We start from the raw sequence: 27,330 nt of genomic DNA, 5'->3' as shown, positions 1-27,330 counted from the left end.
TTAAGAAACCCTTTTTAAGACTCTGTGAACCACAATGTCTGTGAATCTTCCTTTACCTCGTGTTGGAGTAGGCAGTGTCTTATGGTCTGGCTAACTCTTGTTCTGCCAATCTGTGTCAGAGGAAATTTGGCACAGACTGGGTGACTTGTGCTGTTCTGTCTCATTTTCCTGTTCTCCGTGGGGACACCTCCAAGGAGGATGTATCTGCAATGGGATTTGTGCCTTTTGCAAACCTGCAGAAGTATAAGCTAAAAATCTTCTCTTTAGATAGGAAATGAAGACTTAATTTAATTTGCCTCCACTGTGTAGTGCTGAAATGCTGCTCATATTTGCTAGTCTGTATTAATATTTAATGGTGTGCTGCATGTATGATTGTATTCATACATACTGTTAGAATAGGTCAGGCACAAAAAATAAATTACAAAATTGAGGAAGGCTTGATTGTACTGCCTCCTGTAACCAGAAAGAAAGGTATATTGCCAAGGTATTATTTTTAGTCCCCTAAATAAAAGTAAACAAAACACTTAGAAATGTCAGAACTAGAGTCCTGGTGCAGCTGTGAGACATTCTGATTGGGAATAACTTCAATAGTTATAGTGTTATTAGTATTAATAATGATATAATAATAACAACAGTAGTGCTGTTTTCCCAGAGCTGTCTCCCACAGCCCCCATCAAAATGTTCACTGCACTGATATCTCTGGTTTTGTGTTTCCAAGCCTCCTCAAAAAGTGGCAGTTAAGTAGACCAGAGGCTGACAAGAAGAAGAAAAGAGCATTTGTGGACAGCAGATGGATGTCTAGACCTGCTTTCCACCTTTTTGATGTCGACCCCAACCATAAGCAGGTGAGATGGGGACTCTGTGTCTGCCTTCATGTCAGCCTTGCAAGAACAGTTTCATTGCCTTCATCTGATACTGTGGGTTACAAAGTTGGAGGTTAAGATTTCACACTCAGGCCTTCAGAGGAAACTTCTAAACATAACAGTGAGGGCTTTTTTGTTCCTGTTGTTCTGTATCCCAGGAAAAGATGGGAGAAGGGCAAACTGCAAGCAGCCACTTGAAGCTCCTACATGACTTTGAAGAGTGGCTTCGAGGAGAAAACACCAAACTGACCAAAATTCTTGCTGGGACTCCATCTTCTGCAGAGGAAATTAAAGCACACCAGAGCAAACTTGAGGTTAGTTTTCAGGGGGTGAATGGAGAGAAATACTGCAATAAGTGTGAACTCTTTCAGAATTAGAAAAATCCAAACAACAACAACAAAACCCAGAACCACTCCACCTACTAACCAAAAACTCACCATCCCCACAAAAACTCCAAAAAATCCTCAAGAACAAATAGACAAAAAATTCAAACACTATGCACTCTACTGTATGAGACTCTAGAGTAGATGAAGCTCAGGAATTTAGGACAATTTTCATCCTATCTACTAGGAAAGGTCTGGCAGAACCAAAGTAGAAGGGAAAGGAGTACACCTGGCATTTAGCTGTTGGGCTGGACATTTCCAATGTGCTATGCCAAAGGTGTTCATTAAAAGAAGCTAATTAAAATCAGTGTCAAGTCAATATTTGTTCTCATTCTTCCTGTGGAGTATAGCCAAATGCCATGGCAATTTGTTAGATTTGTTGGATTGTTAGAAACTAAACACAGGAATATCCAATGCTAGAGGAGTCCTGCAGGTGAGTTTCATATTATTTCAGGCCAAAAAAGCAAGAACAAAAATAAATGTGTGTGTAAACCACTGTTTTTTTCAAATGCTGATTTAAAAAGTGAGGCCTTCCTGAATCCTGAGTTGCTTCTGAGCCTTGTCTTTGCCTTTAGGAGCTGCAGTGTCGTGTGCCTCATGGTCAGCATCTCTTTGAGGACCTCCTTCATCTTCATCCTGTGGTGGGAAGTTCTGAGGACCTGGAGGAGCTGCGCTACCGATGGATGCTCTACAAATCCAAGCTGAGAGAGGCCCTGAGCTCACCAGTAAGTGACAGCTGCTGAGCTGTGCCATTGCTCTTTCAGGCTGCTTCACATTGCTAGTCTTACTTCAGCAGTATTCATGTGTAATCTGCTTAATTAAGAGTTGTGTGCTTTTTCCCTTTGTACGCTATGCTCAAGATATTTATTGAGATGAAAGTTTCAAACCAGAATAGTAAATGGCAAAGAGGCATGCAGCTGGGATCTGAGAGGTGTTTGTGTGTGTGAATACTTTGGGTGTGTGCCTGGTTCTGGGCACATGGATTTCTATTTTTTGCCCTTTCTGCACACAACATTCTCCATAGAATTATTTTTCTGGGAGTTCCTGCAGTAAGAATATATTCACTGTTCATTATTTGTGTCTCCTGCTGTGAGACAGAATAGTCACCGACTGAACTGATCCAAAGTAACTGCCCAGAAGGACCTAGTCCCTTTTGAAACTGTCCTTATAGATTAATGATTTGGAATGAAATAAAGAGGAGACATTTTAATTCAAAAACCAAATTATTAAAGAAGTTACCTAGTTGTTATATATAAGACATCCTAAGGATGGCAGAATACATCATCATATATAAAATATTCCAGGGCATGCTAAAGATACTCCCATGTTCTTAGCATAACCATATATAATTATTAATTAATATTTTTCTAGCTTAACTACTCACATTATCTGAGCAGCTTCAAGATACCATAATCAAGGAATAGAATTTACAGGTTTGCATTTGGTACTTTCTGTATATGAGGGCTTTCAAACTTGAACACCTAAAATTTGAGACATTTTAAAATTTTCTGCCTTGAGAAACATTTTCTTGAAATCCAGAGCTTTTTTAGAACATAAATCCTTTAAAATGCATGGAAGGTAAGCATGACTTTTATTAGTAAAGAGCATGTTTCTGTGTTTGCCATTGATTGAAATGACTCATGGTTTCTTAACCAAAACCTTCTGTAAGCATTAACAGAGTCAATAGGTGTCAGTAAAGTCAAAGCTATTGCTGGGAGAACTGCTCATCTGATTCAAGTAGTCAAGAACCTACAAACATGTAATCTTTCTGCCTAATGTTGTTAAAAAGCCCATTAAAAAAATCTCCTGCTGGTTCACTCTGTCCAGGTGACCATGAATATGAAAGAAACATCCCCTGTGTGCTGAATACTCATTTACAGGCGCCTCTGGGATCTTAACTTCATGCTGCCTTTTTTTTTTTCTTTCTTTTAAACAGGGTGCTGGATCTTTGGAGGAACCAGACAGATTCAGAAAGGCAAGACAGTTTCTTATTATTAAGCTAAAAAAATGTTTGACCAGACATTTTGCAGAAAATGGTTTTAAACTTTTCTGAAGATTCCTGAAATCAATTAGCTTATTAAGAGCCACTCTTAAAGTATTTGTTGATGCTCTCCATATTTTTAAATGGAAAATTATTCCAGAGTTTTTACTCTTGAAGTAGGCTTACTGTATCTCTAGAAGCTAAATATCCATTCAGAGAAGATATTTAGGAGAGTAGGGAAACTCAGTTTTTATACATCTGCGTGCTATATGAATTTAATTCATTTTTCAAAAGAGACTAAAGAAGAGCCAAAATATCTATCTAAAGGACTTAGTGGTAAAGTGCCTAAAATAATTTTGAAAATGGGACTTCTAATTCTTTAGACATTCTGAAAAAAAATGCTTTGGATCAATCAGCCCACCTTCTTTCTAATGCAGAAAGCCAGAGAAAGTCAAGAGATTTGTCTAATGCTATTAGACTAAATCCTTATTCTAAGCAGCAGAATTCCTCCTGTGATGGATTTTCTTTTTGAAGTGATGACATAAGAAACAGAGGCAGTACAGGAGATGATAAGGAGAAGCTAAAAGAAAACAAAATACTGCCAGTTGCTTATTAAACCAAGCAGTACTTTTGATCCCATTTTCATAAAGTCAGCAAATTTTTCTGTCACAATTTGCTTTGTTTATAGAAGCTGTTCTGCTTTGTACTGTCATCTCACTTTCCATTTGTGTTTAGAAGGAATAGAATAAGGCTTTTTTTGCCCAACACAAAGGAGATTGGATAAGCAATGTGTTGCAGGATCATAATCACATAGTCATTCCAAGGTAAATCAAACCCTTGATTTCTCCTCGTGCAACACCAATATTTAAAGGGTGCAGTACAGTGCACTTCAAGCATGGCCAGAAATCAAGACTTTGCTAATTCTGATGAGATATTCCTCTTATTCTCAAATGTGGAGTAGCAGCTCCAATATTTTTACCCAGCAAAGTACTGACCAGTTTTAAGGCAGTTCTCACACCTTCCTCTATAGTTTTGGCTGCAGTTCAGCCTTGCTGAAGATCCCCAAAGACTTTCTGTTCTTGCCTGTCTGGCTCAGCATTAATTGTTTCAGCCAGTAAGGTCACTAGAATTTTTCAGGCTGGAAAAACAGTATGACATTTTAATACTTGGTGTAGAGGCAGCCAAACATTTAGTAGTGCTTCTTTTCCCTAGAAGAGGCTCACAGGGATATTCCAGAAGACTGACCAGGGAGTTCTCTGATTTCACGTTGTTTGATTGGGTCAAGTTGTTTGTAGGGAAAACAAAACAAAAGCTTTAGGCATAAGCATGTCTCCAGTACAGTTAGATGCCATTTTTAATTTATCTGCCTCACCTGCCTTGGGGTACATGATATTTATTCACCCTTAAAGTCTCCAAATTAGACTAAAGTCTTCAGTTAATTTTCAAAGATACTGGCTTAGCATAATGGCAGGCAGCAAACATTTGTCAATTAGGCCTACAGCAAGAGCACAAAAAAACCTCACTCTGTGAGTTTTTAATAGCTACTGAACACAAAGAGAAACAGCTCAGGGTGGAAAGGACTGAAGAACTGAAATACCTCATAAGCATGAGGGAAATGGCTCCCATTGCACTAACAAGTGATTTGCAGTTTCCCTTCAGCCAGTACAGATGTTGCTGTAACTTATACCCTGCTCACTTCAGTGAGATTTCACTGACCTCAGGGCTTTTATTCTCTGTTTAAACAGTAACACTACAACAAGAATCCAAGTGCTGGAAGCAGTAATGTCTTTTTTTTTCATTCAGGTTTTATCAGGATGTGAGACAGTGTTGCTATAAGATTTTTGAGCACCACTTAAGAGAGCCAGAAAATAATGTTGATCCCTTTTGGGTGTATCACTGTTTGGCCTAAGAAAAGAGGAAAACCAGGCCAACTGCAGAATTCTAGGCTATGCAGTTTACTTTAAACTCAGATTTAACATCTAAAATGTGGATAGAAAGAAAAGAAAGATTAAGCAAAATATTTTTGTATGCATGAATGTCTTTTCAAAGCTATGGTAAAGGAAGCCAACTAACTTGAAGAGAATGGCTGATCTCAGGAATTGGTATCTGCAGGAAGTGCAGATGGCTGCATCACTGTGCTTGCAACAATCAGTGAGTTTCCATAAAATAGGATCAGGTTATCTCTAATTTGTCAGCTCCCTCATGCTCTTGAGTCACACAAAATCAGCAGAAGTGGCAGAAGTTGAGGTATTTTTGGAGTGCTCTCTGTTTTTTGCAGCACAAGATCCCCAGTGACTGCTTGTCTCTCCTGTTGGAGCTGTGAATATTTTGCAGCAGCAGCAGATCAACATGGAGAAGGGGAAGACCCAGTTACAACCATTCTCATTTGACTGCCTTCTGATTTGATTCCATTTCTAGCCTACATGGCCAGATGTTGGGCAGACTAGAGCCTGCTCCATGTGTAGTAATGTGCTTTTTCTCCTGATCATTCATCCATTGCTGAGGACATGCCCCTGCCACTGGTGCCCTTAGGAGCAGAACAGCCTAATGATTGTGATGTGAGTGACTTCTTGTTGATTAACAAAAAGCAGTTGCAGGAAATTGCACTGGCTGCAGTGAATTTTTAGCAGGTGCCAGTGACAGCCAATGTAGATGGATATTTCTGCAGGGTACCTAGCACACTCAAGAACATAATCAAGCAAGTGCTCAATAATAACTATGATAAATGTTACTTTCAAAGGTTGGCTCCCAGCTACCTGAAAATATTCTATGAGCATTCTTAGCATAAATAGGAAGTAGAAGGCTCATTATTTACAGGTCTAGGTAGCCCTGTTTGATTTATTTTCTCAAGTTCTCAGAGTAATTACTTCCTTGCTAAACAAACGATCTGGCTTTATTGTTTGTACAAACAAAATAATTAGAATTCATTACATCAGTGGTCAGCTAATTGCTTCCTTTGAGATTCTGCTAAGAGTAATCTCCTGTAACATACAGGCAGAAGGAACATGTAATTTAATCTTATTTAGAGACACCATTGATCTGGAGTCAATCAAATTAATGCAGTCATTCAGGAAACTGCAAAGCAAGAGCTGCCACAGCTTGCCAGGAAGAAAACAGTACTGTGCTCTGCTCTGCCCTAGTGCAGATATGATGGGAGTTCCTCATGGCAGAAAAGCACAGCATTCTGTGGTAGTTCCTGTGGTAATGGTGCCTCTCTACTGAAAGGGTTTTCTTCAGGTCCTGCTGGTGTTATCCACTTGAAATCTTCTGTACAATTACAGTCTTAGTAAAATGAAAAAGACTTACTAAAAGGTATCTTTTCCTCACTTTTCAAAACCTCTTTTATAGGCAATGATAATATCTGTAATATCTGTCCATTATTTTTATTTCATCACTGCCTATAAGCCTGTGCTTACCTGATTTAGGAATTATACCATGACCCAAACACAGGATGAAGGGCATCTTAGCATTAAAAATTACAAAATAGATTTATTTTCTCCCTACAGTGATATTTGCTCAGAAAGGAAACTTAGACAAAAAAAAAAAAATCCGAAAAAACCCCACCTCCAGAAAAATCCTGACTGCCCATTCCTAACTCAGACCCACTGTTAGGTATGCTGAACCTGGCAGCAGCATCCCCTTCCTTTTCCAGCAGGCTCACAAGCTTCCCTTCACATTACTGCACCTGGGAGACTCCCTGCCTGTGTGCCCTTATTTCTGGAGGTTTCATGTCATTTTCCAATTTACATTGCAGTGTCCCCTAATGTTAGATTAGATGCTGGGGCTCTGTTGTTTATCTGATCTTGCCACACCTGTGCCTTGCCAGTGCTCTGCCTGCAGCAGTGCTGGTGCAAGGAGGTGCCATCCTGCTCCCCAGGACACCTGGTTCTTACTTTCCTTTCATGCTTGTGTGGTGTTAGTTAGGCAGGTGGTTGGTGCTCCCTGCTTTATGTGAAGAGATGTGTCCTTTAGCTGCAGATTTTCACCAAGGAGATAGCTTAGATCTATTTTCTCAGCAGTTACAATTTTATGTCCTAACTGAAAGGTAAAGAGAGACAGAGAGAGATTTGTTGATCCATAGCAGAATGCAACCAATTTTCAGTATACACCTGAAAAAACAGGTTTTTAACACAGCTGTAGAAGGCACTGTAAGAAAAACACTTCTAATCATTACCTCTAATTTTTATACCTATTATTTATTTAAAAGTAAGCCATCGCATTTTTGAAGTATTTAAACAAAATGCAAATATAATTAAATTATGTATAGTGACTGCTGAAATTTAAGAAAAGTTTGATCTTGACTTGAGAGAAGTCACTTGAGAGAAGTCACTGGCAAAGCAGCTGGATACATACATTGTTGACATGATAAACCAGCTTTTGATGTCAATAATTTCTTCTGCAAGTTCCAGAATGTTTTGTCTTTCTTTCAGTTTTTATTCTTTCTGTGCTTATTTTAATTAGTTTATTTCAACTTGCAAGGATGAATGGAAGTTGGAAATTGGGAAAAGTTGTTTTACTTGCCTGCCTTCCTGAATATAGAAGACTAAGGTCTTTTTCTGCTTGCTTAGGTCTGGAGAATTATTGAAATCAGTGCTACTTTAACAGATCAGGCTGTAGCTCTTGTCCTATGATATGCTGGAAACATGTCATGCTGTATGTGCACACAGAAGCTAACCTTTATAAATCCATTTGTGTCACAGTAGCATATGGCACAGTGCTTAGTTCTGAGTGACTTTGCAGCAGAAATTCTGAAATACCCACCATATGTGGCTGCTGAAACCTCAGATATGAACTGCTGGCTCATTTTCTGCTTCTTTTAAATGAAGCCTCCCTGGAAGATTCTAGATTATCCCCCAGCCATGGGGAATCTGCCCTAAGGAAGAAAACAGTCTTTAATTTGCCTGTACACTTACCTATTTACATGCATATGCTTATGCATTTCAGAATTGAAAGGAACATTAAGGTTGCAAAGTCAAGCAGTCTGAAGATGGAAAATGTCGGAGCTAAAATTGCTTCTATGGCTGCAGTTAACCTCTCTTCAGCCTTCTGCTTCATTCTGGTAGCTCTTTCTGCAAAGGAGAATGATAAGCACAGGGATCAATGGGGTCCCAGGCCCCCCTTACTGATTCCTCACTGCTGGTTCCCTACCCTGGGCAGTGTTTGCTGGTAGGAAAATACAGCTCTGAACTCAGGGTCTCACTGTCCTTTTGCAGAGGCCACATAACCTCTAATCAACAGAGGCTGGTCTCAGTTCCTTTTGTGGCTTGTGGGATTATTTGTTGCTCCTGTGGCTTTGCCCAGGAGCATGTTGGATGCTCAGTTCTTTGGTGACAGTAGTATCCAGCTCCCCTAAATTATTTCCTGCTTGAGAAGGCCAGCTGTGATTTGCAATGTGTTGTTTATCTTGGAGAGGGACATTCATGGCTCTGAGTTGAGAACTGATGGGAAGCCCAGCTCCAAACGATCTCACACTGAGGTAAAAAACCCAATTTCCTCTGATTTGAGAGAGCAACCTGTGATCCCCCTGGAACTGATCTCTTGTTGTCAATAACCTGCCTCTGTGAGTGACAGCTGAGGAAGTACCCAGTGGGATCCCAAGTGGCAGAAACACAGGGCCTCTGAGACATAACGCCACTGATAAGGCAGCTGCTTCACTAAAACAAGTAGTGCTGCTTAGTACTCCTGTCCGGGCATACTCCACTTCATCTCCAGGATGAAAGATTCCTTTCAGTATGGCAGACTGTTGTTTCAGCCTTCCTGGCAGCTCTAGTTATTCTCAGAGGAATAATGAAGTGGTAGAATCCTTACCTGTGTAGGTGATCCTTTCCAAGGCCTATCTGTTCTTCCTGTTAGGAAGTTGTTCTTCTGTCTCTATTGCTGTAGTTTAAGCCCAATATGTTGTGACCTTCCCACTGTGGAGGTAGGCCTGGATTCATCCTGCCTAGGCATTTAATTTAGGGTTTCACATCATCATGATTTTTTCTGAGAGCATAGATGATGGTTGACTCTCCATCTCTTGTTGTAGAATTAACTAGGAGCCAGGTTCAAAGCTAACACAAATTATTAGTTCTTCATGCCAGCTGGATCTCCTTGCTAAAGAACATTGAAGACACTGTGTAGTTTGTGTAGGTTTAAGGGGAAACGGGACAAGTATCTGGAAGAAATATTCCCTGAATGTTAAACAGATGAACAAGCCCTATCAGGCTCAAGAAACTGCCTGAACTGAAAGTAGCTGGAGGCTGAGAATATTAAGGAGAAGTTATTTGTGCTTGCCTTACTACCCATGCATCTGTGCCAGGTGCTGTAGAATAGAGGATATCTGGGCTGGGTACAGCCCTGGCACGAAGTGGAATGGCTGCTGGTGTCTGTGTCTTGTGACTGTAGGACACTAAGGCACTGGGCTCTTTATCCCTAGGTAGAGCAGGAGTTTTCAGGCAGCAGTGCATTTCTCAGGAAATACTCTGAGGTAAGAGGAATAAATCCAGACTAAATATTTTTTCTCTGCTGGATGACTGACTCAGTGGTGCAGGTATGATTTTTGTCAGGCACACTGGTGACATACAAGCAGCAGCAAAACTCTGCTAATGAGGCTGGTATGAGATGCTATATTGCTCTGCTCTCTAAAATAGCTAGATTAACTGTGTGTTTTCTTATATCCTGGAATGTGGTCAATAGCAAACCAGGGGGGACACTGATTTTTAGTAAAACACTTCAGCAACTTACACAAGAATATTCTGTAGCAAGTTCTAAAGTGTTTTTCTGCTGTTTCCCATCCAAGTGATTTTCCACGGTGCGTTTGGCCAGGAGTTATTAACTGCAAACAGATTGAGCTGCTGAGCACTCCCTGATCCAAACCCATGCTTGTCACTCAAACGCCCCAACATGAATCAAGTACAAATGTGAATTTTCACAGCCAGTGCAGTTCATTTGGAGCAAGCATGCATTTAGCATTACACAAAACACAGCCGTCCACCCCTGGACAGTCCTTGCTTGTCCTGGTATTTTGAGGGAGAAGGGGGAGGACATTTACTCCTGATGGTGAACTTGAAAAGTATATTTTCCTTTTAAATGCCAACCTATTCCTTTTCCATGTGTGTTTCAAAAATATCTCTGACACTTTGGCTCAATACCCAGGTATTCCAACTGTTATTCTAAGATGGTGGAAATTAAAATTCTGTTGACTTCACTGGAGCTTTGCCAGTTTTTCTCAGAGGAAGATTTGATTTCAGAATATTTAGTGGAGTCTATATCTGACACAGGCACTGCAGGCACTGTGGGTGCTGGGTGGCAGCTGTACTGATGCCAGTAGCTGGAGTGATTGGGAAAGGGAAATTCCACTGTGTAGCAAGGGTTGTGGTTCCAACCTTCTCATCTTTCTCATCATCAACCTTCCATCTCATTTGGAAATTATATATTCCACAAAAAAATATCACCAGTTGTTCCAGCAAGCACAAAGCAATGGAACTAATGTAGGTTTCATGTCACAACAACTTGGGCATATAACTAATGAATCCATTTGTAAGATACCTGCTGACCTCCACAGACAAGTAGTTCCTGATCCTGACTTTATTTAGTTGTTCCTGTGCATAATCCCACAGCAGACACTGAAATTAATGATAAATCTCCTGTGGATTTCAGTGTGTGCAGGTTGAGGCCCTCATTTATTAAGGGTTTATCATTGCAAATTTGCTGAAAACACCAAACCCTCACAGCTCCTGTGGGCCTCATTTTCAGTCCTGCAGAGGCATCATAATACTATGTTTGCTATAGCTGAGTCATTCCCATGACAACAAATGGAGTCTAAAATACAACATTCTGACCTTTTTGTGTGATCAAACACAACAGAGAAACTGGGTATTGAAGACAAAAGTTCTTTGAACACAAATACCTATAAACCCAGCAAGCAGGTGGGAGAGAAGCAGCAGATAAAGAGAAAATATTTCCCCTTCTCTGAAGTTCTGCCCCAAGGTAACTGTCTCTCCACAGATTTTTCTAATGCCAGGAGCTGCTATGGTTAGCTTGAGTATCCTCCTCTGCAGAAAGCTCAGAGAAGAGCAAATGAGAGCTTGTTAATAAATCCATTTTGCATTAATTCTTTCTGGAGGATGAGCTGTGAAAAGCAATACTATTTTACACCTTCTTCCAGTGTATCTAAAAGCAAGGCACTTTGAGAAATGGGATGAGATTGAAATGTTATTTGAGTTATTAATAGTCTTTGCTATAGAAGTCAAAGCAGAGTCAGTGAACTGCTCTGAATCAAATGCTGGATTGGTAGAAAAATCAGGGTATGAAAAACAGTGGCTAACTGGCAGTGTGGTCACCACAGGAACGCAGTGCCAGGTCTGAGTGACCATAAGATATCTGCTGCCTGGGCTGTGGCAGGAACAGAGACAAGGCACAACTGGAAACTCTCACATTTCACAGCAGTTCATAGGCAGAAAGATGTAACAGGGAGGACATAGTGTTGCAGCTGGCCTGGCAATGAAAGAATAGTTTCAGACTGAAATAACTTTCAAAACCAATTCTAGAGGATTGACAGCAGTAAAACAGAAGTTTTAGGTGTTGCTAGGAAGACTGGTGGTACTCACAACTGTGTCAGTGAGAGGTGGATTTCTAAGTCCCAGTTTAGTTTGTGAGAACATTTTTGAGGATTCCAGTTGGAGTGAGCTATTGAACTCTCAGGATCCTTCCCTGTAACAACATCAGCATTAAGACTTACTGTGCCTTAGTGGTAGGACAAAGAGCATGGCTTGAATCGTCCCAATGCAGAATTAACTCAGATTGGATCTTCAACTGACAGAACTCCAGCTGTTCATATCTACAAACAAACTTGCTCATGGATTCTGGAACCTGGCAAGGGTCTTTCTCCTTATAGATGGGCCACTCTGATAAATGTATTTGTCATATTGCTGCATATTATGGATGTAATGAAGAATTAAGAATGAGAAATCCTTGTCAATGAGGACAGAACTGTGGATGACAGTGCACTGATTTACACTGAACACACCAAGAAGTGGCTGATCCATGGCATCACAGAGACAAGCCCAGAGAGCTCCAGCCAAGAGCTGTGGCTCTGCTCTTGTGCACAATAGATTTAGCATTGACTGTAAACACAGAAGACCCTCCAGGCTTTGTTCAACCCTTAGGCAGATGATATCCAGGGGGGGAGAAGGATTTCAGGTCTGGACTAGAGAAGGGAAATTCTCATTAGTACAGCCACTTCTGCCTTGTACTTTGAGAGCAGGTCACGGTAGGACCAGGTGATATATGTGGGGCAGCCAGGTTGGTGAAGCTTTGATTTCATGGGTAAATAATCACTGTACCCAGGGAACTTGCCCAGTAGTGCTCAAAGTCAGTCCCACTCACACCCTGGCATGTAGACTTTATCCACTGACAGTTCCAGTGTCCAGGGACCTGAGTTTTCCTTGGCCTCAGGGAACAAATTACAACCCAGATACTGTGGGCCAGAAATGATAGAGCAAGCAGCTGTTGCTCTGCTGCCTCTACATCTGCCTGACACAATAATTAAATCTCATCAGCCATTCAATATAATGGAAGCAAACCAACTACAACAGAAGGATTTTGCAGCACACCTGTCTCGTGATGTGTAACTGCAGCTGTATATTTACTTTTGTAATTAATTCTGTAGGCATTTATATGGAGTTACAAGGGAATGAGTAATTTAGAAAGCAGTGGAAGAGATCATTAAAAATAGCAAAAGGGATAATTACTTTCTTCTACCATCAATCGCCTCCATATCTTCTTTGCTGGTGTTTCCCATGGATAGTTTATGTTCATTATATTACCTTCTTATCAAAATTATCTCAAATTTTATTTCCAGGTTGGGAAAAAGGCAACAGTGCTATAGTGGGACAAAGGCATTGCCTATTAAACACCCCATAGTGAGCAGAAGCCCAAATTTTGCTGCAGGACTGACATTGCCTGTGACTTGAACACAATAAATTAATTTCCTTTTGTGGAAAATGTGGGCCCCTCTCCAGTGGATGTTCTGTTCTGACATTTATGATGTAGGCTGGTACCTAATGTAGCTCATTAAGAACTGTATTTATGTTCATTGCATAAATCCTAGTTTGATTAAATAAGTGGGTTATTGAGCCCTTTTTATCAGATTTCTTTTCAAGAGTTCTTTTTTTTTTTTTTTTGGAAACACACAGTTCAGCTCATTGGCAGGAGTTACCCAGGAATCTTGCCAGTGGAAATCTCCCTTCTTAATTAATCTTTTCTGAATTCTGTAGCCATAGATAAATTCTCTCCTGGTCATGCTAAACCAGATTAAATTTATGAGGTTAACTGACCTACTCTAGGTTTGCACCAGTATAGAGCAAGGTGTAATGGGACTCCTTTGTGTGTGTCCCCAAGGGCTGCACAGAAATACATGTGGCTTTAATGTCTCCTTCACTACCAATGTTGTGTTTCTCTCATTGCTTTGCATCACATAAAGTTTTAATCTGGGCCTGGTAAGGTATAAGGCATGCTGAGGCAGGCTGCACTGTGGGGCATTTTTTCTGACCTCCAGTCTTGCAGACCCCAAAGCCAGTGCATGGTACTGCAGGGCAGATGACCAGGGGCTGGATGAGCTGCAAATGAAGTTCCTTTGTGTTGGCCAAGAGCAGAAGCTGCTCCTCTCTTCCAGGCACCAGCACTCTCATTGTACTGACTGGAGAGCAGCAAACACAGACCTTCTGTGCTGTATGGTGGCTGGTGAGGGGACCACTCTGCACCTTGGGCATGAGCATGTGTGACCACCACTTTGGAAAATGGGCTTGGAAGCAATTCTAGAAAATTTCTAGAAAGTCAACAGTGTTTTCCTTCTAGAAAACAACAGTTTCCAGCAGGGAATTCTTGAAAATATTGAAATATTCTCCTAAAAGACATAATTAACTTCAGTCACCTTTGGTGTGCCCAGCACCCAGGCTGGGTCCTAGGCCAAGGACAAGAGGGGCTGTTTCTAACCTTCTCCCTGGCAGTTTGATGTATTTGAAGTAGACCTCCCCAGCAATGTCTTTTTCTGAGTGCTCTTTGCTTTGTGTTTCCCAGGAGCGCTCTGGAGGCGCATGCTCGTTCCTGCATCGCGTGCGCCGGGCAGCGCTTCCCCTGCAGCTGCTGCTGCTGCTGCTCCTGCTCCTGGCCTTCCTGCTGCCCCTGGCAGAGAGAGAGAGCCACAGCTGCACCCTGGCCAACAACTTTGCTCGCTCCTTCAAGCTGATGCTGAGATACGAGGGCCCACCCCCAACGTAACCCCTGGGCACGGCACCAGGTGACGGCCGAAGGGCAGAACTCTGGTTTTAACTGCAGCTCATGTAGGTTTTTAGGGCTTCTAACACATGCCAACGGGATACATCACATAATGCAACTTAAGATTAATCACTTTAATCAGGTATTTGAGTAAAATTAATATTTTTACAATTTTTTTATTATTGTAATTATAATATGTATATAGAGATTGTGTTTGTGTATGTATGTACATATATATATATAAATGCATATCTGTGGTCAAACTAGCAGCCACCATCCACTCATCCACTGTTTAGAGATAATTCTGCAACGTTTCTGCCATCTTTCAGCAAGCAGTACTGAAAGATGGTGTTGTTGTGGGACTTTCTGGGGGATTTTTAACATCAGATTTTGGTTTGCAACTGAAGTCAGAGCAAGTATGAGAACATGAGGTCATGTACCAGAGTGTAAACTGGAGAGCACGCACAGTAGAATCATGAGTGGTTGACATTCAGCCCAAGGAAGATTTGGACTTTTCTCTTTGAAATCTTGAGCTGATTTTTCAGTATCTGGATACAGAGATTGCAGAAGCTAATAGAAATGTTTCTACTGACTTCAGTAGGAGTGGGAGTGGACCTCCTCTTGTTCTTATTTTTTACAAGATTTCTTTTCCAATTACTGTATTTTCCAGCCCACCTGAATCAGGAGAGGTGGAATACAGTGGGAAGAAAACTAGATAAAAAAAGAATATATTTTTTTAGCATCTCTCTATCAGGAGAACTTTTAAAATCAGATCATAATTTTCTGAACAAATTTGTGAGCACTGAACAAAACCTTGTATCACCAATCTTGTGTATAAAAAAGAGTAGGTTTTTTTGTTAAATTTTTGTGTTTGTGGGGTTTTGTGGTTTGGTTTGTTGGGTTTTTTACTTTATAAAGAGGCATTTGGTAACGGATTATAAAGCCTGAACAGTGGGATGCAGCCTGGCTCAGTGTCAGTAAAGCAAAAGTTGGAAGTACTTTAATAATACCACCCTGGAAAGATTCCTACCTAGAATTCTTTTGTATTAATGGTTTATTGAAATTGTGTAAACTGATTGTATCAACGACAGTCAAGCATAGATTTCTGTGTAATCTAAATTCTAAAATTATGGCAACTTGTCATTTATTTACCTAAGCCTATGTCTGATTTATCAAATTTTGAATGTACATTATACATTGCCTTTAATGTAAAAGCAGTTCTCACTTCAGAGGGATGAAGCCATTCTTAGTGGTGTTTTACCTAATTGACTCCTGGGAGAAAAGGTAATTTCTAAAAATTTATGCTTTTTCTGAGAGCTATCCCTTATTGTCTCATGGTTTTAGCTACAGTAGTAATCCTGAAAAAAAATAACAGAAGAAACAGTTACTTTCCCTCTCCTGGCTTTGTTGCAGGAGAAATTTCTCTTCTGTGTATCAGTATGGGGTACTTGGTATTGTTTTCTGTATAATGTCTAAAATAATATTGCAGCTGACAGACTGAAGGAGGAAGGCACTTATTTAACAAAATCATTAAAGTTCTGTTCAAGAAGCAAACTTGTGTAGAATCAGGAGGCAAAACAGCATGGAGCTCAGTTTGGGCACAGGATTAGGAGAGCAGGCAGTGTGAAAGAGGAGCAGCAAAACATAGAGAGGAGAGGTGTCCATCAATTTGTAAAACCTTAGAAAAAGAGTCACAATTAACACACAGGACAAGAGCACAGGCTCTGTGGAGGAAAAAAATCCTCAGACTCCCCTTCCCTTCTACACTGTTGATAATACTACATATTAAACAGCTTTTCTTCAGTTTTCAAGGTTTAAAATGGGGTGAGTAACAGGGCTTCTACGTGTTCTGAGGAGACTCTTCCCCCACCAGGACTCTCACTGTGTTCCTAATGTTTCTGACTATACTGGGTTTGCTAGTGTGAGCTAGATTAAAATGCCAGAAGTCTGCTAAAAATGTAAAGAGTGGAAATTAAAGGAGAGACAGCAGGGATGGTGCAGGTATCACTCAAAGTGCAAGGGGAGCATGGAGCAGGAGCTGAGCTGATGTGGGTTAAAATCCTGGCTGTCAGGAGAAAGCAGAAGAACTCTCAGAGCAGGCAGAAAGGACTGGAAGCAGAAAGGTGAGCAGAGTCCAGGTATGCTGAGCAATAAGACATTCACTTTGGGAAGTGAAGGAAGACCTGTGATTTCTTTCCTGAAGGAGCCAGATGGAGAGGAGCTGTAATTTGTCAGAGAATGGGGCATATTAATTCCTTCCTTGCAGCCATCCTTTCTGGTGGCTCCCTCCTCCTGACATACCTCCTGCTCTCCTGATTAGCAGTGCAAGTGCCATGCACATTCCTCTAAAAATTGCTGCCAGCCCTGGGGGAAGAAACCCCTGTGGCTGCCCAGCAGGGAGTTAATCATCACACACATCCCCACATCAAATTAAATCTTCCTTTAGAAAAGAAGCGTGGGGGAAGAGGGGCAGTAACAAAACCTGCTCTGTGTGGTTGTGGATGTGTGTAGGTGTGCACACACCTTTCTGTGATGTAGCTACATTGCAGTTCTCTGGGTTTTGCTGATCTGATCCAGGTGATGAAAGTAAAAATAATGAGGAAAAATAAAGCTGCAAATGGAAGTCAGTAGGGAGATGGAATTTTTTTTTCTGTGAAAGCACAAAATCTCACATCAGATTTCTTTCTGCCAAGCCTTTCTGATCTGGGTGATTTGTATGGGCTCACAAATGCATTTGACACCCTGGGAGTGTGTAACAGGGAGAAAAAAAATCTGCACAGAAGATCTTACAAGAACAACTGCATCATCACCTTGATGTTTCAGTGTGGTGGCAGGTTTTTAAAAAAAGAGCCAAACAACTAAATTAGAAACACACTCTTGCTTCTGGGTTTGCAATCAGTTTATTCTGTGAGTCCCCTGTCTGTAATCTTGGAAAGTTTTACTTTAAATCTCAGTCAATCCATTCTCATTAACTTAAATAATCTGAATATCTCACAGAAGTGATGAATATTTCTACTTCTTTGCAATGAAAACTATCCAAAGCACAGGACTTTATTGTTCATATCACTGAAAACAATTTAAGTCTTCCATAATATCATTTACCTCACCTGTCCAAGGCAGGTGTGAGATTTTTCTGGCAAAGAAAGAAAGAAAGAAAGAAAGAAGAAAATCACAAAAGTAAGATTGAGATGTAAATGCAAAATTTACTTTTGTTTTTATTCTCTTGTGGGTTTTTTTATTTCTGAAAAGCTTGCAATACTGATTCCTGGAAGTGTGTGTAAATATTAATCAAGTCAGTAATTGGAATAATGAGTCCAGCTTCCAGGAAACTGTACAAAGATCAGATTCCTCAAAACACAAACTAAATCCAAAGGATTTAGTTTTTAAGGACTGGTTTCCAAACCAGTCCTTAAAATCTTGAGCACAGTTTCTCATCTTTGCTCACAGATGATTTGGTGGTGATATGCTCACTTTTGTGCCTATAAAATCCCCAGCTCATACATCTCTGACATCCAGATGTAACTGAGATGTGTTATAGCTCAGGTTCAGACTGGGGCCACTGCCTTAAGCCTTCCCTTGCCAAAGCATAGGATGCACAGAGCCCTGGATGTGTCTGCAGCTGAGGACTTTCACTGTTTTGCCCCAGTGCAGGTCCAGCCACAGTCAAAGGGTGCTAAAAGCCTCTGAAACACATGGAGTGTGTTTGGGGTTGTGAGTGATTTGTGCACTTGGCCTACAGTCCCTGCAGACCCCCAGCCTGTTCACAGAGCTCTGTCCCAGCTCCTGCCTGCACTGTGGCACCCAGGAGCTGCCTGACCACATTAATGACCCTGAGGTGCTGAAGGCAAAATCCTGCACTCCACTGCCCATGCATTACAGCAAGGCATTGCCCAAAGGCACTCCAAACCCAACCTCTGGCATGGAAGCAAGCCTCATTTGTAAACTGTAATTGATTTTGAAGCCTGATGCTTTCCAGAGAATTTTCCATGGTAGCAATACATTGAGGTAGAAAATTGCTATTGTGCCCCATGTCTATTAACAGCCCTTTCTCTGATTCCAGCCAGCAATTTAAATGGTATTAAATATTATTTATATATGCCCTCTCCAGAAATCCCTGTGTGTATGAAAAAGATCTTCAGTTTTAAGCACATACATTAGAAATGTTGTATTCCTCTGCTAGCACTCAATCTCCAGAGCAGTCCCGATTTCTACCAAGTGCTACTTTATTTGTGCTGACTGACAACTTAGAAGACTCAAATATTTGAGGCTGTAAATAAAGCTACTAGACTAACTAATAAAACCACCTAGTGATCACTGAATAATCTGGACAGCTTTTAGAATGGCTCTATGCTTCTCCTTAATCCTTTTGTTGGAGTATTTGTAGACCTTGGAGAGAAGAATGTCTCCAAAAATTGGCCATTCCTAGACAGACACATGGTGATCTCTGCACATCAGAAGAAACAGTACTTTCTCTTTAGCTGCTCTAGACCTCAGGAGTTTGCTACATCTGATGTCCTTTTCAATATTAAATAGGGAATGTTTTACTTTGATGTGTGTGCATATGCATCTCATTAGCACTAAAGAGATTTGAAGAGTGAGTTCATGTACAATAATTCTTTTAACTTGTATTGACACAAGAGAGTACATTGTCCTCTTTTCTTTAGGGAAAAAAACTAACCAAACCTGCTGTGTGACAGAGATTCCTGGGCCAAACAAAGCCTTTTGGAATAACTGAATATTACAGACTGAAACTAAATTATCCATCATAGGAAACTGGAAAAATAGTTTTGCCTTTCAAGAAATGCTGGTATAAAACCCCCAATAAACATGTCTTTGCCAGGCATCATAGATATCTCTCAAGTCATAGGTTATATATCCAGCTGGGTGTAAGAACTGCTTTTGGAGGGTTTACTACCCCATGGACAGTATCATTTGCTAGGGTGCAGCTGAAAACAAAATTTGTCCAGAGAACCTATAGTAACTTCTTCCAGAATTGCTGGGGGCTGTTGAGGATGTTCTTAGCAGCTCCCAGACACTGACCTGCTCTGACCCATTACCAGTTTATTGCATTAATTTATCTGTCAGAGGTTGGCAACTCTCCAAAACCAGTTTATTAAAATACTAAAGATAATATTTCTGGTGCAGGCAGTATGATTCATTGAGAAATCAATCTTGTTACTTTTGCCATATTTAAAAGAAGATATCTATTGGTTATACTGGAATATAAACAGGTTAGTTGTAGGTTTTGGGTAAGTGCAGGATGTTTTAGGCACGAGGCATTTTGATTTGTACATGTCCATTTAAAAATTGTGGGATCATGTTGCACTTGTTAAATGGTAAAACAAAACAAAGATTCTTTAATTTAAAAAATAAACAAACAAAAAAAAAAAAAAAAAAACAAAACCCCAAAAAACAACCACCAAACAGAAAACCTTCAAAAACCAAAGTAGGAGGGAATAATCTGTCACACAGTTGGTTTTTTTATTATCTCTTTTCTATCCAATTTAAAATATGAATATGAATATGTGTCTACCAGAGAGTTATCAGTAGATCTGGAAAAGAAGGAATATATATCTGGAATATATCAGTTCAAACTGTAGCCTAAGTGGCACTTCTGTTCCCTAACCTGCTTCAGCAAATGCCAGATTTTGCCTCATCGTACCTGTGAGATAAGAGCCATCCTCCTAGTAAAGTGTGGGTAAGGTGAAACTGCACAGCTCAAGGTGCAGCACCCCAGTGGAAGCAGCTGGAAACTTTAGTTCTTCCAAGGGCAGCCTGATATCTCCATGCAAGAGGAACTCACAGGTCTGGCACAAGGAGAGCAGTCCAGGACTAATGGCACAGGCACAAGGGCTTTGCCATCCCAGGGCTCCGCTGCACAGAATTTGACAGCGGCCGTCAGCACAGTTCAGTTTCATGTGCCTGGCTGTGGAAGGAGGCTCCCCTCAGGGTGATTCACTTGAGCTGAGATTTGAGCATTTGGAAGTGGTTTTTTCTCTTCATTAAATGCAGAAGAAACTGCTAAATTAAACCCTTCAGTGACAGGTTAATGGTACGTGGTGGGTGCTGATGCTCCAGGAAAAGATACAGGAAATGCTGTTATAGATGGAAAGCTAGTCATGATGGTCTCTGCTCAATCCTCAGGAGGCAGAGATGCATTGTAGAACTGAGGTGGGACTTTTTCTGTTCCTTTTCAAGTAAATATCAGCTTGTCTTTAGTCTTCTGGATTTTGGGGGCAAGCCTATTCAGTGCCTTACTGAATGCTAGTGGCTTTCTGGCTTCAGAGCCATTTACACCAGCGAGTTCCACATTATTCCAAGTTGTGTGATAAAGGCATTCCCCTGAACTGGTTTTGGATCAGAAACCTTTTGTTTGAGGAGTGGGGATGGTTTGATGTTCCTTCTTTTGGCCACTTTGTGCTAAATCCAAGGAAGCAGAAAGACCAGCACTACCAGGCCTTTCCATGGCACTTTTCAGGCCATGTTTTGTCTTTTCTTCTTTTATGAGAGAAGAGGAGATTTGGCTTTGCTTCCTTTCCAAAGTAAATTATCCCAATATTTTATTCTTCTTTTCCTGTTGCAGTTCTTCCACAGCCTAGGTCATTCCTATCACCTTAAATGTTTCCAGTGGCTGTTCTTCCTCAATACCTAGAGAAAAAATCTGGTCCAGTTTCAATAAGTTTAAAATCCAGTAATTTCTTCCCCCGTCACAGTTCTTCCTGCAGATGCTCTGTCTGTTTCTGCTGTCCCCTGTGTCAAACCAGCCTTCATCACTAACTGGGGGGCTCCAGTCCTGGCCAGCCATTTCTTCCAAGTCTCCTGGCCAGGACTGCCCACATCTGCCTTCAGTTTTGGCTCAGGGACTGCCCTTAATAGTCACATCTGCAGACAGGAGTGTGAGGCTGCCACTGAACAAACAATTATTAATAATGAAAGCCTCACTATTAGCATTGTTCATAGCCTGCCCAGAGCCTTTTTCTCTTCACCTCTCTAAGCAGGTTTTGATGTGTAATCCAATGTCTGTGTGCAGAAAATTGCCCCTCAGTCAGCACAGAGGGCTGGTGGTTCAGCTGCAGCTCTGTTACCCTCTCATTGTCACTGCTGGGGTAAGAGCTACCAGGTGCTGCTCAGCCAGGGTCTGTGCCCTTGAGCTGCCAGGAGCGTTCCACTGTCATTGTTATACACCCTAAATAAGCCAGAACCCCTTTTTCTGACCTGGGAGGAAAAAAAAGAAAGAAAAAGAAAATGATTGCTTTTAACAAACTGGTTTCACAACTCATTTATCAAGCCCTATAGCAAGCCATTTATTTGAGCTCCTTTTTGCTCCATGAAAAAGCTGTGTGTTAAAAGGGAGAGGGAGTTTGGAGAGCAGTGCCACCGCCCTCAGCAGCACTTTGCTGGGAGGCCTCCCTCTGGAACTCAGGGGTTGGAGCTGTTATTTCTCCTGAAGTGATTCCCACCTAAATCAAATTATTTCTTTTGTCAAGTCTAATAAGCACTGAACACCACAGACTTTGTTTCACTGCAGATATGAATGAATGCCTCTGTACGGTACTTTCTGTTGCCATGAAAAAAAAAAAAAAAATATATATATATATATATATATGTATGTGTATATATATATGTAGGTAATGGGGAGCATAATTATTGCTCTACTTAAGGTTTTAAGTGCAGCTTTTAAGAGAAACCATGTCTTAAAGAGAAGCTGGAAGAGTTTAGAGGTACATGTTGTAATGAACTTTGATGAGATTTAATAAGCTTTGAGTTTGAGTTTCAGTCTTTAGGGTGAAAAGCACCCAAGGTGATTTTTCCATCCCATTCCCAGATCAAACCCTGTAAGAATTTAACCTGGGAGGTAGTGCTGGGACACTGGCTGCTCCTGAAGGTGTTTGCATGTGCTTCATGCAAACAAACTCCAGCCTCCATTTTGTACATGAGCTTGACTGGAAGGCAAAAGACACACCTTTGTCTTGCTCCAAGACTCTGATAGTAATTTTTGCCTCAGTAGATGTTTTCCCTTTGATCAGTATGAGTCTTTCAACTTTTTTTCCCTTTTAATTTGTGTTAACTGAGTGTATCGGGTGATTCCAGGAGGGCACACTCCATCTGCCCAGCCTCAGAGCTTCCCTTTCAGCAGCAGACCTTCTTCTCATTCGTTTACTTGACTGTACTGGACCACTGTGAAGCAATTACACAAGCAATAATGCAGGTGTTGCATTTTTCTGTCATTGCCTTTCATAAGACATAACTCTCCACTGACACTGAAAAGTGGTAGGAGACCCAGAAGCTGCATTGTTGTTTACTGGCAATATAACCCATGTCCAGTGCCCCTGCAGAGGTCCTCCCTCCTCAGAGCAGTGGGCTGTCTTGGGCCCAATTTAATTCATAAGCCTGGATTTTAAACAGTTGTGGATCCCTTCACCAACACTCCATCAATCTTGCTTCCATCAGTTTTTGTGCTTTTGTTTAGTTTCAAGCTAGAAGAAAGTGTAAAGAAATGTGCTAAGACTTCCATATAGGGTGAGTAAATATCCCACATATTTCACAAAAATTATGACAAAATGAAGGGATTTGCTCTCACATTGAACAGAATTAATAAAAAGGTCTAACTGATAAATTAAATAGTTTTTAAGAACAGCCTGGAGCAAAGTTTCTGCAAACAAACTGTTCTCTGCTTCTAATTTAAAAATCAGCAAATTCTGAGGTACATTTTGCCACCTTCTTTTAGAAGTGACCTGAAATTAAAATGTGAATTCTCCTTAACAGGAGGTTTATTGATGTGAATCTAAATTTCACCAGCATGTCCCATGTTAGATCACCTGCCTGTGGGCACAGGGAAAACCAAAGGCTGTTCACAAGAGAAACTCATATTATGAATGGTTTTAAAATTCTTCAGAGCTCCTATCCACTTCCAAATGTCAGTAATAGGGAGGATCCAAAACCTTCCTGTGAACCCTGTCATTTTGCATGTTGAAATCCTGGCTTGAATTCAGGTCTCCACTTCAGTTTTTGTAAATGTTAATATTCAAGTAGAACAAAAACCTTAGAGGCAATTACAGCATGAACATCTCTTCTAGTTTATGTATAGTAGCTGATAGCAAAGTCTGCAATAATAATCTGTGTTTATACATGTGCTGTACAGTGTAACAGTTGAGTACAAAATACCTTTTAACTGTCACAAGAAACTAACTGGATTGATGTCACTTTTTGCTTGTATGAATATAATTATTTGCCTTGCGGGGACCAGTTCCACTTTTGTCATGTTATTTATGATTTTTGAATAAAATTGTGATAAATTAGGCTCGTTTCTAAGGTAAACAATACTGGAGCCAAGCAGCTGTCTCTGGACATGTGCATGTTATCACAGCTGATATCAAGTCCAAGTCCAACTCCTTGCTTTGCTTGGACCTTTCTTTAACCTTTCAGGCTTATTCAGGGAAATGTGGACCACTCTATTTTCTTATTAAAGATATGGCTTTGTGAAAAGCTGAACTTATTTTTTAAATCCTTTCTTTTCTGGTTCAGAAAAACTGTAACAATCATATTTTTCTAAACTGCCTATTGCTTGTGTTGGGAAATTATATAGAGATATATATTTTGCTCTACAGATTTCCATGTACTTTTGGAACTCTTTGTTTTCATAGATAAATCCTCCTGTTTGCTAGAATTAGCTCAAAAAGCTGTAAGCTTCTGTATACTGACTCTGTGTAATTCTATAAAAATGCAGCTGCATTAAAAGACTGACTTTATGTTTTATGTAAATTGTTGGAGCTAAGTCATCCTGAGTGTAATGCCACGCAAGAGGTACAGAAAGAAATCAGGTCATTGTTTTGAAAGGCTGGACAGTGTTATGTCACACTGCCTCAAAGTGCCAGATGAAAGTCAGGAGAGTTTCTGCTAGAAATGGTACCATTTTGGGCCCTGAGTTTGTAGTTTTTTTACACTGTTTAGAACCTTATTTGAAAATCAGTCCCATGAAACTTCATGGGAAATATTAAAAATAAGAGCCTGTGGTGTGTGAATAGCTATGATAGAATAAGAACCTTTTCTAATGAAGAACAGGGCCTTTTGAGTAGCTAAGAGGCTATGATTTGAGTATTTCAGAACAACTTTTTGTGTTCTTTTCTGAGCTGTGGACTCCTCCTGTGTATTGTGGATTTATTCCATAGCTGAAATGCCAGATTAAATTGATTTAAGCCCCATGAGCAGATGAAAATAATAGAAAGCTGCAGTGAAATATTGCAGAAAATGGCCTGATTTCATTCTTCAGAGCAATAGTTAAAGTAACTCACAGCCTTGGCTTCTTTGCACCTGTGAAGCAGAGGCCCTTGTTTTGTACCTCAGCTGTGGTATAACATGGAAGGATTTCTGCTCTCTGCTTGGAAAATACTGTCTATTCCTCATCCTTGTCAAAGCATATTTCCCAAATAAAAAAAATCTGATTCTTCAAGACTCATAGGGGAGTTAAGGGGCAGCTGGAACCTTCTGTGATCCAGCCCCATTATTCCAAAAGTTTATCCCTTGATGACAAATAAAATATGATGTGACTTTGCTGTTTGCAAGTAGGATCAAGAGACTGGAAATTCATCACCCCAAGCCCTTGCCTGTTCTGTGATGCTTCAGTGTTACCAATGAACTGTGTTGAATTGGATTATAAAATCAGAGTATTTTATTGCATGTGTCCTTTTTTGAAATGAAAATATAGTTGTATTTCATGTTGCAGTTATAGTGCAGTAAATAAACACATGTGCATTTCTTTTTAAGGACTTTTAGGTTATTTTGGGTGGTGGCTACACACTTTTGCTGTGCTTTTTTCATACCATCAGAGTATTTGGGCTGACCTAGAAACAACCAGAACAAGTGAAGCAAGGATAAAATCTGCTGCTCCCTGCCTCTCTGCTCAGGTATCATTGGAAGATGGCTGTGCTAAATGTATCTACTTCATTCTAGTCCTTTGAGATTTAACAGAAGATGTCAGCTTTTCTGTAAGTTATTTAAATAGAATTCTGCTGGACCTGAAGAAGATGTGAATTTGCTAAATCATATTCTGATTCAGCATGATTTCTTATGGCATTGGCCCCTGACACTTTCTGTGAGTTTCTCCTCAATCCCAAGCCTGGTAAGACAAAGGGGAGTTTTTTTGTAAACTTTGCGTTTGAAGATAGCACCAATCACATTTGGTGAGCTAACAGTTTGTTAGTGTAAGCACTGCTGGTCTCTCTGAAGAGCAATCACTGCAGCGTGTGTGTATGGGTGCACAGCTCTCATTAGCAGGTAATTGCTGGTTTCTTTCCTTAGTCTTTAGGAGAAAAGGTCTGCCAGTATCTCTGATATCAAAGGGCTCCACATGCAGTTATTTCTGGACAAGTAGAAACCACTACAAGTTTTTGGTGAACCTGTGGGTTAGGTTCCCTGTTGCCTTTATGAACACACGGGGCTTTATGCAGGTCTTTGACTTCTCTCAGGCATTTGAACCATGTGATCTTGTGCCTTCCTATGAGCTGTCTCCTGCTAAGCCCCCAAAAGTACAAATGCAGACACTTGGCTGATCACAGCTGGGTCAAGGTTGGAGCAGCAGCCTGAATTCCTCCTAGCAGAGAGCAGGGTAAAAGAAGGCCAGGGCTGTAGGATGAGCAGAGTGTTGTGGTGGGACATTCCCATCAGGGCTACAGTTGGTGCACAAAAGGAATTTCTGGGTTTTGTTTTTCCTTTGCAATGCATTTTTTCATCTTGCAGTTTGTTTTTTGTGGAAAAACAGAAAGTTGCCTGCTTTGTGTATATCGGGCCTCTTCTTCTGGAACCGGCAAAAAACCTGGGACTTCATTTTGTCCCAGACACTGTTCAGAGACCAGGAAAGGCCTTTGTCCAGCAGGGAGGAAAAGTGCCTTTGAACAGATAAAACACCTCATGCTTGTATGGGGAATTAATATTTTGTTGATCAGGTTCAGCCTGCAAACAACTTTACAGCTGATTGGTGGGAGTTGGGACAGTCAACAAGAATTATTATAAACACTTTTAGAGGACAATGAAATACTCCAGGTAGTTATAAATCTCTGAAGTCATATATTACTGCAGAAACACCTGTTTTAGATAGCAACCCTGCTGCTAGAGGATGGAAGTTTAGGTTGTAACAGCAAAAGGTGGCAAGTTCAATAAATAAGAATAATAGGGTAAGACCCTCAAGTGGAGTAAATCAGTGTAGCTTCATTGAAGCTGTTGGAACTAAGTCAATTTACAGCAGTAAGAACCTGGCTTGTAGTCAACAGGGATTTTACAGAATGCTTAAAAACTCTCCATTTAGAGAGTTCTCTGCCTTATGTCTGTGCACTAAATCGTATCCACACAAAGTCCTTGCTGGTATAATGAGGTCATTTCGGATGTGAGCGTTCATTATGTGCTTAGGTAAATTAAGGGGAAAAAAATACATCATTAGCAAAGTCTTAAATAAAGGATGGAGCAAGGTTAGCGAGTGAGAACTATTTAAATAAAATCAATCTCAGCCCTGGAGAGTTAATGGGGAGTGGCTTTCTATGGAAAAAGGCTGATGGTGTGTTGATGCTGCACATAGGGGCTGAGCACTACAGCCAAGAGAGATTAAAAGCAGAGACCGAGGGTTTTTTCCTAGGCTAATATTTCAAGCTTTCTAAACATCACTCTGTGACATATCATGAATGCAGCCCAGGTTTCCAACTTCAGAAAAATGCTCTGATAAACACATATTGCTGGAGCAAATGAAACTGAAGGCTCATCCAGTTTTACTGTAGCACTCGTAGTATTAAGAGGGATTGTAATATAATCCTCTTCAATGAATAACCCTAACAGATGTTATCAGGGTTGCTCTGTACGA

At 40.6% G+C, this 27,330-nt stretch overlaps 1 protein-coding gene across 3 annotated transcripts in view; it reads left to right on the top strand.

The window, feature by feature from the left end:
• The window catches only part of SYNE3 (spectrin repeat containing nuclear envelope family member 3), a 75,901-nt gene extending 50,655 nt beyond the window's left edge, over positions 1–25,246 (top strand). For all 3 annotated transcript variants that reach the window (XM_077180653.1, XM_054635764.2, XM_054635763.2), the window contains exons 14-18: positions 719–845; positions 1,022–1,177; positions 1,822–1,971; positions 3,183–3,221; positions 14,286–25,246. In XM_077180653.1, the coding sequence (XP_077036768.1) occupies positions 719–845; positions 1,022–1,177; positions 1,822–1,971; positions 3,183–3,221; positions 14,286–14,486 (673 nt within the window). In that variant the 3' untranslated portion in view covers positions 14,487–25,246. The remainder of the gene's footprint in view (positions 1–718; positions 846–1,021; positions 1,178–1,821; positions 1,972–3,182; positions 3,222–14,285) is intronic.
• Positions 25,247–27,330: the final 2,084 nt, after the last annotated feature.

Source organism: Agelaius phoeniceus, chromosome 6 (assembly GCF_051311805.1).
Source record: "Agelaius phoeniceus isolate bAgePho1 chromosome 6, bAgePho1.hap1, whole genome shotgun sequence".
Classification (NCBI taxonomy): Eukaryota; Metazoa; Chordata; class Aves; order Passeriformes; family Icteridae; genus Agelaius; species Agelaius phoeniceus.
This window is presented reverse-complemented; position numbering and strand designations above follow the sequence as displayed.